This window comes from Triturus cristatus, chromosome 2_1, assembly GCF_964204655.1.
Source record: "Triturus cristatus chromosome 2_1, aTriCri1.1, whole genome shotgun sequence".
NCBI classification, from domain to species: domain Eukaryota; kingdom Metazoa; phylum Chordata; class Amphibia; order Caudata; family Salamandridae; genus Triturus; species Triturus cristatus.
The window spans coordinates 858580285-858596068 of record NC_140581.1 but is presented as its reverse complement, the minus strand read 5'-3'; the positions used below and the strand labels follow the sequence as shown (position 1 = coordinate 858596068).

The 15784-nt window shown below is 40.0% G+C and overlaps 1 protein-coding gene across 1 annotated transcript in view; it reads left to right on the top strand.

Moving 5' to 3' along the window:
* The window catches only part of DMRT3 (doublesex and mab-3 related transcription factor 3), a 61986-nt gene extending 48178 nt beyond the window's left edge, over positions 1-13808 (top strand). The window contains exon 2 of the mRNA XM_085640787.1: positions 11945-13808. Within this exon, the coding sequence (XP_085496913.1) occupies positions 11945-12906 (962 nt within the window). The 3' untranslated portion in view covers positions 12907-13808. The remainder of the gene's footprint in view (positions 1-11944) is intronic.
* The last annotated feature ends 1976 nt before the right edge of the window (positions 13809-15784 follow it).

The following is a 15784-nucleotide window of genomic DNA, read 5'->3' as shown; positions in this document are numbered from 1 at the left end:
CAAGGCAGTGGGATAGGCCGAACTGTGAGTGTGACTTTGGTACTAGCCTCTGCCCTTTTGTCCAGCCCAGGTGGCTGTGTATGTTTTACACATAGCGCCTGCCAGGCAGCTAAAAGGCTCCGGGGTAAGTAAGAAGCTATGCCCCTTTATGCCCCTTATTTTACATAGAACTATAATGTTCCTTCACCTAGGCGGTGCACATCCACTCACCAGCATTATTCTGATTACTGCATTGACAGTGGGCCACTGTGCCACCTGACTTGCTGCTCTTTAGCATCCCTTTGGTGATACCCTTGGGAGACATAGATTTTCTGACTTTAAATGATTTGGAAGACAAATTATGTTATAGTGGGTAGCATAAGGTGGATAGTTTAATTCTTTGAGCAGTGTGCATTTACTTTTAGGGTCGCCCATACTGAGCGGTGAATAGTTTGCTCTTGTTGTTGCTTGACTTCTGCATTTTTGTTGACTTTTGCACAATTTCCCAAAATATTATCCTGTTTTGTTTCATTGTTGTTTCCTGTATTGATAGGGTTTTTTCATTCTACGCCTATAACTTACTTTTGCACTGATTATGTTGGTTTGCTTTCGTTGAATTCCTCTAGATTTCATGCATCTTGTGTGCATGCTTTCCCATTGCTCATCATTTTCATTCTGTCATTTGGATCTGGTATGCTGCTGGTCTCTCGTCTTGGGAGAGGTGTGCTGTTGGGAGATTGCTATAAATTAACTCTGTGAGTTATATTCCTCAGATATCTCAGTGGTCGTGGTGGAAAGAATGTGGAATTGTTGCTCTTTTGCCTGTTGCTTGATGCCAGGAAGTGGCTGGACACAAGTATAAGTTGGAGTTTAGGTGGGTTTAGAGGGTATTCAACACATCAAGGGGTTAACTTTTAGTTATGAGGTGGAACTTGGAGCCAGCTATACCAAATGGTGTTAAGGTTGAAGAATACATTGAAACACAATAACCCAGCACTTAAAAAGCCGAGAACCGAATGTCCAGAAGATAAAAATGTTTCTCTTTTAATTACTATCTACACATGCTCGTAAGTAAAACATTAGTCATTTCTGGAAAACCCTTGAAAGGGATAAACATATTTGGAAATTAAAAACTGTTTTAAATGGATACTACGCTCTTAAACCACTTATCTTAGTGGGTAAGATTCAGAAATTTCCAAAACAACCACAAAAGACTGCCCCTGGAATAACAAAATCCAATAACCATGTGCTTGGCAGTTTAAATTAAATTGATTGAATAACAAAATACAAAATGAGTCTTTAAAATGCAAAATGACTCGATATTCAGCCCTGTACCTCTAGTGTTGCTACAACTGGGGGCACCAGTAACTGGTAGAAGTGGGGAGTTGTAATTACTCAGATTATGAGTGGGACCCTGAACATTCCCTTCGAAATAAGGAATTTCTAGTGGAATCAGGATTACCACAACCAGTGCTTCTAGTTACTACACATTTCTATACAGTATATTAAGTGATATCCAAGAGCAAATGTAGCAGATCTGCAGCATCTCGGAATTCCAAATTGGAATGGTATTTTCTGTTACCATATGTTTTATATATATTTAAATGGATGTGTTTTATAGAGCTATCATTTTTATTCTTTCTCTTATTCCTGATGTAGAACAAAATGAACATGGCCCACTATATTTAGAAGCATCCTTGTATAATCTGAACATTGCTATTTGCACTTATCTGGCTGTTTTTCACATTCGATGTAATTTTTAATGTGTATAGTGATGAGTGATGCATTTGTATGTACTTTTATGGATGTTTTCAAATTATCCGAATAAAGATCATTTGATGATTGATTGTTACCAACACCATTAAAATTACAGGAGCTCTTGTAATGTGTCCCCAAAGGTCTACCAGATAAGCCAATATATTCACACTGGCCTGAGAGGTCCATGGAAAGGTCTGAGGGCAAGAGAATGGAACACATGAAAAAGTTACCTGAGGATGCCCTCAAGTCGTCTGTGATGACATTGTGCCTGCTTCGGGGCAGCGGAGGTATGGAATATAAAGTAGGAAATATCGAGAATCCAGAATATTGTAGACAAAATACAGAGCACCGAAATGTCACCAGATAAGTATATATATATTTATATTTATAGGTGCATAGATGTGGAGTTAAGTATAGTAAATCTGTGCTTACCTATATATACTTGCCTCCTTGATAATTTGGTCCTTAATCAATATGTTGGATGCGATATTCTGGTATCACCATATTACTTACTCGATATTGCATGATTCGGCCTTTGAGCTGCCGAACCCCTTTGGCTACATATCAGTGTCAAGTCAAACTACGTTACGGAGTCATCGGTTTGGGAAGACCTTCACATCCTCACTTTGTCACTTTAGTTTAGGGAAGGGTCACTCTGTACCTTTATAAGAGTCCTGTCACCTAATGTAAGTGGATCATCCATTCACTGAGGTGTGAAAGGAGAACAAGGAAGGCCAGCATGCTGGCTTGGTATTGTATGCTGCAGTTGGCTTCACTGGCAACCTCTGGATATCAGGAGGGAAGGAAGAAGGCAGAGACAAGTTAATTGTTACAGCATTTTTCTTCTTTCTTTAAATAAATTTAGACTGTTTTTGAATTTAGCTAGAGAAATATAATGTCATATACATGGTAATTGCAGTATTAATACAGAACCTTTGGGTACTTTTTAGTCCACTGGCCATGTGGAAATACACCAGCCTCTGTATTTTAAGTAAAATGTAGGAGTCCTCAAAGACGGGTGTATTATAGCACATTTGAGGCACTCTCGCACTGGCCGATGCTGGTCTGAGCAGGACTAAACTCCTCATGTAGCTTAGCTAAGGGCTTCATTGTAGGGTCCTCCGCAACAGCCCAGCATGTTACTTTTAGCAGGCTTTCCTCTCTTCGTATATGTGTGTATGTTCCTTGCATCTTTGTATATGGTCATTATCATTTTATGTCTATACATTACCAAGTTTCATTTAAAATGTATTTTACTTTTTGTATATGTACAGGACCACACAAACACCACTTGAAAGACGAGTATTTCGCTCACCAGCATAAACAGCATATTAGTATTGAATGTGTGATTGCTGGATGTGTACGCATGAAGTCAGGGACTCAACATAGGGGAATATAGGGATCCCGGCCCTGAAGAAAGCCCCAGAGCTTCATTGGCCTCAGATAGGGCTGAAATATGTTGACCTGTCAAGCAAGAGCAATAACATTCTCCAATGGCACCCACATTTAAGTTTTAGCCACATCGTCACCACCCATTTTTACAGAGGTTAGTTTTGTTGGGTAGGTGAGCGAGATTTTTATGTTTTTTCTTTGTCTGGATCCTTTACCCCTTATCCTTGGAAGTATCCTCAACACAACTGAGGACACAACCTTGGGTTCTTTAGCTAGTGCAGGAGGACCAATGACAAAGCATGACATCCAGGGGGATGTATAAGGTCACCCCATATATCTTCAAGAATATTCCAAGGTCCTGTTTTTGTAGACACTAGGGACATTTTGGTACCAACAGGAATAGGGTATGGTCAAGACTAAGGACCTTAGAGGCACTAGCACTGCCCTCCAAAGCACTCCGTTTGCTTTGAGTGTTAATAATTGTTTTGTTAACCGAGGCAAGGCTCCAGCTGACATAAATTCAGGATACTCCATCAGTGACTCAAAGTTGGCTAGACTTTTGAGGTCGATGATTTTTTTATCAGAGCCCTGCAGCTCTTCAAATTAGTTCTTCAAACAGACTTGCCCCTAATACAGCCACTCAGATTGTCAGTGCAATGTTTGAAGCTTTTCAGAACTGACCATGGTGAATAAAAAGAGTCTTTGGGAACAAAGAATCAGATATACAGAGACGTTTGGTGGCGCAAACGCTCTGATCCACCAAATCACATTGTTTGTGATCATAAAATGGCCTTTTGCTACGTACTAAACCCATTTTGCAAGTTGGAAAAGCGTTTCTCATTCCCAAAATGGGTTTATCGACCAATTCCGAATCGAAGTTAGCAAGGTGCAGGAAAGGAGTGCCCACATCTAACTGTGATTTGGAATGGTATGTATCAATGGATTTTGACCACCATTGCACTATTGAATACGTAACTGACTACTCAAAGGAAGCGATAAGAGATTTACAAAGGGCAAGCTGTCACTGTTGGATAGTTCCCCCCTTGGAAATCATATTGGGTGACCTCAGCAGGAAGAGTCACACTGCCACTATCTACTCCCCTAGATGTGTTACCAAATGAGACTTATCTTAACAGCAGCATAGGTTCCTTTAAGGAGCATGGTCTACTATGAAAGAAATGTTTCCCGTTTGGGAATGCAGGCACAGGAATGGCTGTCTTCTGTGCTTTGCAGGCTACCATCTCAATGGTTGTAGCTCATCATGGGTGGTCACAATAGTCACTTGCCTAATTAATAATTAATAGTCAACCCGATGCCACTGGACGTCTTGCGATGTGACTTAACAGTACATGTTTGCATTGCAAAAGTAAAGAATATTATCAAAATGTTTGTGCACAATTTGCAACTAATTTTTGCAGCCAGTTTTTTTGTAATAATGGACCAAAGACCTTTGCATTTAAGTTTATTAAATGTGCTCCACTCAAAGCAAACCATTATCTCCCAATTATATTTCATTTCAAAGCATAGCTTAAAGAGTAATGGTAACCATGTTTTTCAACATTTCGGTTTAGTACAATCTTATACCTTTTATTGAGGTATTTGGGATTCACGTTTTAATCTATCACAGATATGCCTTCAGTAAGGCCCCACAATGCCATGATGGATGCAGTTCTATCATTTTTCATTCTTTTTCTCAATTTCAGTGAATACTGATCAATTCTCAAAGAAGTAATCTACTTTCACTAGATGTCTCCCTCACTAGAAACAGGTACTTTTGTTATTTTAACATTTAAAATGTACTACAGGGTTCAAAGCTAGCACCGCCTAAAAGTGAAGTCCCTGTGAAGAACTTTAATGAAAGCAAAACATCATGATATCAGGATATTTACTTTAGTGGACATACCATTGTACTAACTTGTACATTAATGCAGAGTTTCTTTATTGTTTGGTTATAGGTGTACTTTGAAGAAGTGGGTTTTTAGCTCCTTTTAAAGTTGCAGGAGTTAGTCTGAAAGCCCATGCGTGGTTAATTCTGTAGAACCTCAGTGCATTGAAAGTAAAAGCTTGACTCTTTTTAACTTCTTGCTTTCAAGATAAGCAATTACTTGGCTCTTTGAGTTGTGTTGGCTGACAGAAGTGTTTGTCTTTTAACAGGGTTGCTGGTGCGAAGATTCTTGCTTCTTTGTTGGTAATGTTGAAGGTTTTGAAGAAGATGGGGGCTTTACAAATGTGGATGTTTTACTGACACAATAATACATTGTATATTCTTGTTATATACATGGCACATGAGTTTTTTGTAATATACAGATCGTTAGAAATCTGAAGATTTTTTTGTGTGTGCAGTATTACCTCAAATGGGAGTACAATTTGTTAGGTTTCTGTTATATGCTTCCCCCGTTGATGTAGCGGGGTAGCTCCCTTTTCAAAACCAAGTCCATACAAATACAGGTAGTAGCACTCCAACCACCATCAGTTGCAGTAAAGAAATTCAACTGATAGGATTTGGCAGAGATAGTCATAGTATAAATTAGTCTTCAAGTGAAAGATGCGAGTATACAAAAATGGCTCCTGGGAAGCAAGGTTCTCCAGGGTAAGTGCCTTGGTATACTAGAGCTCAAAGACAGTCAGTCATCACATTCGGCTTCCATCTTAGGAACATAGAATGTTACTTAAATCTGCCTTGAATATAACATTTGTGATATCAATATTCAAGATAAAATTGTTCTGAATTACTAAATATAAGGAACCATGAATGTACCTAGTATCTATATCTATCATATATCCATATTCATCTACCGTGATTGCCACTGATGAATTTTCTCCAACTTTGACCAGAAGTAATGCATACTGTGTTGAAGTTCCTGACACCAACATAACCAAGAAGACACATAAGGCATGATTCACAAGACTTTTTCAGAAGATAGCTGTGTCTTTCTTCAGGCTTAGATATGGCTAACTCGTGATTTTCTAGATGTACAACATTAATTTTCACACTCAAATTTGTTAATTCCCATTATATCATTCATTCATCCTTCATGCATCCAAATTCACAGTCTCATCCATTTGCTCACCAATCTTCATTTATATACATTCATTCATAGTACTTAAACTTAACGCCATGCATCTGTCTATCCATTTCTATCCATCCTCATTGATTTATAATCCATTCAACAATGTATCCATATTCACACTCTCATAACTTGATTCCTTCACCCTTGCACTCTAATTCAAGCAATCATCTAAATCACACTCTCATTCATTCACTTGTTTGGCCATCCATCCATCCATCCTCAAACTATCATCCGTTCAATAATCCATTCTCATACTCTTATCAATTCAGTAATCCAATCTTCCTCCCACTCTTATTGATCCATTCAGCCATCATCACACTTTCACTTGTTCATTAATTGATCCATTCATCAACTCATCTGCAAACAATTCCATTTATCCATCCCATCATTTACAGTCACACTCTCTTACATTTATCCATCATTACATTCTCATTAGTGTCTTCATTATCTCATTCAGGCTCTACGTCACTCATTCATCCATTCATATTCACATTCTAATATAATGGTTGGATGCGCAAAAACACACAGTTACACACACATATGCACACAGACACATTGCTACAAATAAAAACAAGCCTTGGTAAAGCCTGTTGGTTTGGCCTTGCCACTGATTATTGTTTGCTACTATTGTCTTTCGAAGTGCTTTTAATATTGTGCTGGCTTTGGTAAGCCAATAGTGATGACTGGCCATCTTGAAAGTGTATTTCCTATACTAACACAATGGCTGCCATGTTGTGTGACACAATTTGACAGCCATATTAAAACTGCAGAAAATAATGGTTTTATACTTTCAAGATGGCTGCCACATTGTGTAACACTATATTTTGTAATGGGGCATGACAAACATGTTAAAAGTATTGAAAAAACATTCTTACAGCTTCAAGTTGGCCACCATGTTGCATCACAGCTAGTTGCATCACTCGGCATGGTGGCCAACATGAAAGTATAACAAACACACTTTAAAGTTGGTTGCCACTCTCAGCTTCGCCAATGCAATTTTAAAAACATCCATCACTTAAAAGCGGGTGGGGGAGAGAGAAAGCCAGGGAAGAGGAGTGAGAGGCAGAAGAGGGTAGAGAGAAATGGAGAAGGGAAGAGAGGGCTCAGCTGAAGCAGTGCTTGATGATGGAGACTCAAAGGGAGAGTAGGTGGAGAAATTGGGGGTGTGGAAACTTAAAGCAGCATGGGAACGAATGTGACTGCATACTCAAGGTATAGAGTGGGAAGTGATTGAGAGGAAGGAGCAGGATATGAATCAGAATTGAAAGTGCAAAAAAAAGAAAAATAGTTCAATGACATCAGAGATGGAAGGATACAACTCACTCAATCAAAAGCAAATGTATAGAAGAAATGCCCCAATAGTAGGCCAAACACAAAGATAGGGAGGAAAGCCATCCAATCTAGAGCAGAAACCATGTTAGGTAAGAAAGCCATCTAATCATCATCAAGGAACTGACCAAAAGCCCACTCTATATAGTATTGTATGGAATCTGTGGCGAGACCGGAAGCAAACCAGTTAGATTTTTCAATGTTTCTTGAATGTAAGTAGCAATCCTGTGCTTTAACCTTTCTCTGGTGCTGCACATTCTACAGTAATGTCTAAAAAATGTCTGATAGTGACTTTGCTAATACTTTAGGCAGTTCTCTTAACAATATAGGATATAAACGTATGTTGTAGAGATTGTTTTCTTATCCGTTCATTTGTCCTTGGTAATCTGTTCTTTATTTCTCCGTTTACTAGAGAAGTGTATCTCCAAGTATCTTCACCTACATAATGAAACACAGGAGCAAAATATTCTTCTACTAAATCTCCTAGTTTGGAGATAGTTTTGTTCAATGAGCGGTCAATTGTCTTTTTTTTCCAAGTATGTTTTTGTGTTTCTAGAAGCTTTTCTACTGAATCCATCCAGTACAAAACCTATGATCTACAGAACGCACACACCCTTGCACTATAGTGCAAGGATATGTGCACTGGCGCATGCCAGCCTGAAGAAGAGAAAAAGAGCGCCATAGCTAATCAGATATGGTGGTGGTTTTCTCTCACATTTTGACTCAATGCAGAACAGCAACTTTGGTTGCTGAGCTATGCTGCGCCACAACTTAATAAATCTGCACCCATTCTCAGAGCTTTCCCCAGTCTGCAGGAAAATGTGGTTTATGTAAAAGAGAGACCTGTAAGTAGGTTATAATAATTGATAATATATTGAAGATATATTTCAAAATTTGCCATGTGTCATATTGATCCTTCTCTTTGATTGTGCTAAGAAATAACTCCCATGATTTATTTTTAACAAACTTGACAGAGTCAGATCTATTCAAAATAGAGGTGCATTGTCTGCTCACAGTCACTTCCAACATTGAGATTGGAATGAAGGCATTTTCTGAGGAATTTTGGGATTCTACACATGAGAGCGTAAGAGCATCATGTGCTACTTAATAGTTTGACCAAGACCTTCTACTTCAATAACACAACATTAAATTTCATCCAGACGTTAGATAAAGAGAGAGAGCATTAAGCAGCAGGATTGGTTATAATGTCAATATTTAGCCCCAGGAAAAACTCTATGGATTATTCTCCAGAGAAGCCCTACCTTTATTACACCATGTAGTGTGCCTCATAATGGCTTACAAGTGTGCTTGCCAAGACATGGAAAGGGTGGGAAATATGAGGTAACTCAAGAGCATACCAGCTCACTGAATACACTGTGTGAAAAATGTGTGGAAGACAACTTAGAGCAAGAAAGCAAAGAAGACTCAGCTTCCCCCTTCTTAGATGTAATACATTAACATTGCACATGACTCATCTGCCCTCATTACAATGGCGGTTGGACGAGCGTCTGACTGTCATCGTATTGGGATTGAGACCGCCCAACATGTAGTCTGCGTCGCCACCTTCCTTATTACGATCCAACCAAGGCGAAGGCGGTCAGAAACATGCCTTTTACAATTGCAGCTTATGCTGCGGGCTGGAAAAGGGCCAAAGCACAAGCCACAATTGAAAAAGGTATGTTTTGAAACATCCATGCACCGTGTGCCGGGCACCTGTAGTGCATGGCACACGGTGCATTGATGTTTGGGGGGGCAAACCTAATCACATCATTATGTGGTGGTAGGGCCGCAGCCTCTGATGTTGGACAAACCGCCACTGACAGCCTGTTGCTGGCCATCCGCTCAACACCATAATCGGGCCCATAGTGTTGCATTAACATGTCCCAACCTCTGAGAATTTGTGAACCCCTTATGAAATAGCTCCTTCTGAAAGCCTAACAATCTACAGCGGTCTGTAAGATATCTTACTTCATTAGTCATGAGACAGAGGTAGACTTTGTGGTATTCTCGTATAAAAACGGACATTCCATGTTTGAGCAAGTTGTGAGTGCTAGCACAACTGGGCAACTGCATGAGAGGAAGCGCAAGCGGGAAGCTTACCGAAAGGTCAAAATAAAAATATTTTACATTTTCGGAACATTTGTATCAATTCATTTTTCGAATTATTTGTGTCTACTTGGTCACAAGGTGCCAGCAAGGTTGTTTCAAAATTGAAGATCGGCCTGCTCGAGTGTTGACAACTACAATGATGAGTGCAGATTACTTTTTCAGGGCTTCATTTGCAAAAATGTAAGTGACAGGACCCAGGGTATTTCTCAGGAGTCCACAGCATTTGGCACCAACCCACTGCTCCGTGCACGTGGTAGACTCTGATTTATAAATGCAGATATTTTAAAATATGTGCAGGTGCTGAGCATCGGCAAACACCTGCACAAATTAAGCACTGTAAAATTTTGAATTTTCTGGAACATGGAAATTTGTTTCTATACAGTCGGACGTGCAAAGAATTATCGTGTTTCAAGCAGGAAAAAAATTGAGTTAGCAAAAAATTATTTTGTAAAAATGTCCACTTTTTAGATAGCTATAACTGAAGACCCTTAGTGAACTTTTTAAATTGACCAATGGGGTCATTTAGACTTTTGCAGAGTTGGTGAACCACTATAAATTGGTGGTTCTCACACCCTATGAAATTCACAGTTCCCTCACCCCATTTAGAAGTCTTTCATAGGCACGCAGGTCATATTGGCAGTTGACGCACCCTATATAGGGTGGGCTGACCATCACTGAATGTTTCTGTCCTGGTTTGCCATGCAAGTCATGCCTGTCTGAGGCAGGGAAATCAAACTATAACCTCGATGTGCAGGGACAAAACTCACAAGAGAGTTTTGGCAATTTTTTTCCCCTTAAAAACAAACTCCCACAAAAGCAACGTAATGCTTGTTCTGCCACGTACTCTTCCTTCAAAACAACTACTGTGCCAGAAATTGTTCTTAAAGCATAGGGATCCCTGCCGGGATCCTGGGAAGCAGAGACCATTTATTCCCTGGAGGCCTTCCATGGTATAAATTACCCCACAAGAATGAGTGAGTGTACTGCATTAGCTACTAATGGAATTATACATAGGGAAAAGTTCTACGTTGTCAGCTTTTGCTCCATTGAGGAGTAACAAAGGTTTAGCAGTGCTGCAGGATTTATTGGACCCAACGTCAATGAACTATGGTTTTCCTATTATCGAATGAGCATACCACTCTCTCTAGGTCCTCCGATGGACCTTGCTTTGTGCCGAGAGGGGTTGGATATAAGGGAGCCAGCAGTCATCCAATGAAGACCAGGAACTGAATAACTGAACTAGAAATTAAGCGCATGTAAATTACTCTTAATACAATGCTATAAAGATAAAGAATTACTACAGCAAACCCAAATCTCCTGAAGAAATGTAGGCGAGCTAAAATTATACACACTAAAAGCTCAGTTGAGGCAATGCAGAATAATAACATTAGAATTTGATGCTCAGTAATCTCTCTAATAGGATCCTTTCTGGTCATTAATTAACAGGATTAAGAATGCACATTTATTTGGACAGAAATAATGAAGATAGCTGAGACGATGTGGAGATATGTTTCTAACACACATTATTAAAAATAGTACTTTCTAAATTAATAAATCAGATTTATGTACAAATTATATCATCTAGTCAAATTCTTTGAATGCATGCTTTTATGATGCAGTAACTAAAAATCTCTCATTTTGCAAATATTTCTCGAACTTGTGGTTGGTGCACGTTTATTATTTTTCTCTCTAAAGATGTCGTAATTCGGTTTAAAAGTTTGAATGCAATTTCCTCTCCATCTGTAGTGTTAAGAATGATCATACTGTTCTGCTTTTAGTGGGGGAAATTTGTGAACATTCTAAATAGAGGAGCACTAAATTATGTTGGTTTCTTTCTAACCTTTCCCCAAATTTGGAATCATCAGTATTAAAACGAGTTCAGAAGGATATGTAAATCTTTTCTTCTGTAAAGCTATACTTGCACCCACGCCATTATTTTGATAGGAGGCATGCCCTAAGCAAAGGAATACAACTCTGGCTAATGCAATTATTGTTTTGACCAAGGATGTTGCTATTCTGACAATGAGTGTTCAAACAAAAATACTCACAGTTATTCTAATTTTTGCTATTGAATTATTGAATTGGTTTACTCACATGTCAATTTTTTAAATGTTAAAATCTGGACAGCTACTTTTGCTTCGAATTAGAGAAGAGGGAAATTGTAAAGCTAATCAGGTTGCTGTGTAACGCCTCACAATCCTTCCTGCAAAGTATTTCTAAACCAATAGCAAGAATTAAAGAATTCATATTAAACCTTCCACTCTTGATATAACCAGGAAATTAAACCAGTGCTTCTTTCTTTGCAGATTTATCTGAAGAGCGAATGGCTGACAGCAGCGGGACCGAGAACGTTGATGCCTACAGTGACAAAGAGGCTGACCAAAGAAGCTCGCCTGACGTGCCCAAAGCTAAGACGTGCTTCAGCCCCGACAGTCCGGACGAAGTTTCAGTAGATGAAGGTGGTTACTCGGGGCCGAAGAATGGTGGAAGTGCAGAAAGGAGCGCAGAGAGCCCCAAGTATCAACCTGAACCAAACCACCTCCTGATTGAAGGCCCATCAGGGACAGTGTCCCTACCCTTCAACTTGAAAGCCAATAGACCACCCCTTGAAGTGTTAAAAAAAATATTCCCGACCCAAAAGCCAACAGTTCTGGAGTTGATCCTGAAAGGCTGTGGGGGGGACCTGGTGAGCGCTGTGGAGATCCTTCTCTCCAGCCGATCTTCAATCAGTGGTGACAGAACTTCTGCAGAACAGGATGGCCTGGTACTACCTACCAACAGCCATATATTTGAACACGCTCTTGGCTCCTACCCAATTTCTTCCTCTAAATGGTCTGTAGGATCAGCCTTCAGAGTGCCGGACACGTTGAGGTTCTCTGCGGATTCCAGTAGTGTTGTTCCGAATCCTTTGGCAGTTCCTCTGCAGCATCCCTTTCCACAACCACCACGGTATCCTCTGATGTTAAGGAATACTTTGGCAAGAAATCAGGCCAGTCCATTTCTTCCCAATGACGTGACTTTGTGGAACACAATGACTTTGCAGCAGCAGTACCAACTGAGATCCCAGTATGTCAGCCCCTTCTCGGGCAACACAGCAAGCGTCTTCAGAAGTTCCCCCGTCCTTCCCACACGCCCTTCTGAAGATCCAAGGATCTCCGTTCCAGATGATGGATGCCCCATTGGGTCCAAGCAGCCCATTTACACAGAAGACGACTATGATGACCGCTCGGATTCTTCAGACTCCAGAATACTCAATACGTCCTCGTAGAATGGCCATCAACCCATTCTTGAGAATGACTGACACTTGACTTTGTCTTTGAGAACTAGAACCAAATTCACACAAAACTCTTGAAGCAAACATGATATCATTCAGCTTGAAACTATACTGTAGCAATACTACTTAACTTATTTTTTTCTTACTCTTTAATGGGAAATTCCTGTTTGCAGTAACTTTATGCCAACGTGAATGTGCCAGAAGAAAAATGAAATGTGAAACAATCAGAAATCAAAACAGGCATTGGGATCAAGTGTTAAAAGTCTGGATTTTCTCCTCAAGTAGTATTAGCTGGAACGTTCCAGTAGAGTAAAAACTTGAATGTAGGTTCAGCGTTGCAGACTTCTCAGGACTATCCTAGAAGGAAGGTTCAAGAGATATGTACCTGCCCATAAAAACCACTGCATTAAAGTCTTCCTGAACTTGACTCTAACAGGACATGGTGCAAGAACTGCGCTTTTGTTACTGAAGCCTGACCTTTTAAAGATAACTACTTCAGAGGGTGCTTCTTGTCAAGTAGCTGGGAAATACTTATAAATATTGTCAGTGTAAAATGATTGGCACTTGTGAATTGCATGTGATGTATTGTGAAATGAACACACGATTAAACATTGCCGGGTTAATGTAGCATGCCAAGGACTGTAGAAGAAATAAACAAGGATGTGCTTGAGTCATGCCAATGATATATGTAGAACCCAGCCTTGTGTATTTACATATCTGAGTGGTACCTCTTGCTCTGTGCCATGGGTGCAGGGCCACAGTGTAGTGCTGTGTTCTCTAGTAGGGCTGTGGGCTTCACTGAAAGGGAGATGCTCATAAAACAGAGAGATGTCTGGGAAATGTGCAATAAGAGCCCCAGTCCACTCACCTGAGCTTCATTCATGTTTCATTGGCTGACCTCTGGGCTCCTATGTGCAAAACAGTGGGTGCCATTAGCTCTGAGAAGCAGGTAAGTATTACTCTAACTCATGACATACTAACCAGATCCATACACTAGGACAGGAACATACAGAACAGGAACACATCGGGCCCGATTTACAGAACTAACTTAAGACAAAATCCTAAACTTACTACTTTTGGTATTCACAGAAGGCATTTAGTAGTAGTAAAGTTGGGATTTTGTCTTAAGTCTGTCTTAAGTCTGTCTTAAGTCTGTCCTAAGTTTGTCTTAAGTTTGTCTTAAGTCTGTCTTAAGTCTGTCTTAAGTCTGTTCTAAGTTTGTCTTAAGTCTGTCTTAAGTCTGTCTTAAGCCTGTCTTAAGTCTGTCTTAAGTCTATCCTATTACTTTTGGTATTCACAGAAGGCATTTAGTAGTAGTAAAGTTAGGATTTTGTCTTAAGTTTGACTTAAGTTTGACTTAAGACAGACTTAAGACAGTCTTATGACAAACTTAAGACAAACTACAGACTTAAGACAAACTTAGGATAGACTTAAGATAGACTTAAGACAGACTTAAGACAAACTTAGCACAGACTTAAGACGGACTTAAGACAAAATCCTAACTTTACTACTACTAAATGCCTTCTGTGAATACCAAAAGTAGTAAGTTTAGGATTTTGTCTTAAGTTAGTTCTGTGAATCGGGCCAATGGTGTCTGTGTGGGGTATCTGCGGTCATTTTGTGATTGTTCTTCCACACAGTTATCTATTTAGGGACCGATTATAAGTAAGGCAGAGTGGTATCTCTGCAGGGGTTACCCCTCCGACTGATTTCGTGTTGAATGAGTACGAACTCATACCTGGTAACTCCTACTCTTTCGCCACACAGTGATTCCCTCTGCTGAAAGCAGGGAGTATTTCTGGACAGGAACTGACCCAGAATTGCTATTCCAGGACCCACATGTCATTCCCCATTCTGTTCCCAAAAAACAAAAACAAAAATGCATGGTGCAGGAATACTGAATGGAAGCAGAGACATAGAAATGATACCATGGGCCCTGGTGCAAGCATGGTAAATTGGGCTCCTGCTTCAAAGGCTGAGTAGTTAAATACAGCTAAAATTTGGTTGCAGTGGGGCCCTAACACATCTGAGCCCAAGTGCCACTGCACCTGGTGGACTGTTGATAACAACGTCCTGGGTTGAAATGTTGATGACGGCTCCGGTATTCCTCTGCTCCCTTAGTAATCAGGCCTCTAGTGGTAAATCTGTGGCCTTTAACCACTGCTTCTACTAGGTCGGCTGATCATTTTATCTACCATGGATGGCAAGTCTGCAAAACCAACATATTTAAATTGCTAAAAACACATTTTTAAGTATGGTCGCAGGAGGTACGTTAGAAACACACTGTGCATAACAGACACAATTCAGCATTCCTACTTGCGTCATCCTCGGTCACATCCAGGATGAAAAAATCTAGAAGGGGAGTCACTAATAAACACATACATAAAATACATTTGTATTTATATTGCCGCTATCATGCATTTCACGTATGATACCCAGTATGGTTAGAATGGGAGAGAGGACCCTACACAGAATACACCCTGCTGCTGTGGTACAAGATGGCGGATTCATGGAAAAGCGTGTGACAGTGTACCTGTGCGCAGGTGAGAACCGAACATTGTGCAACAGTGCTAAGTCACAAAAAGTGACGCAAACTGACGAAAAGTGTTGATAAAGTATTTACTTTTCACTGCAATAATTTTTTGGGAAAGAAGCCTTGAAATGACACAAACAGTGGGGCATATTAGCAAGACCGGCGATAATGTACTTGCTAATATGCGTTATAGAATTCCAATAGAAGCCCTGGGGGCATATTATCAAGAACGGCGTCAAAATTATCGCCGCTTTAGCGGCAGAAAACTGCTGCTAGAGCGGCAATAATGGGCTTGATAATATGCCCTTGAGAATTCCAATAGAAGCCCATGTTGACACC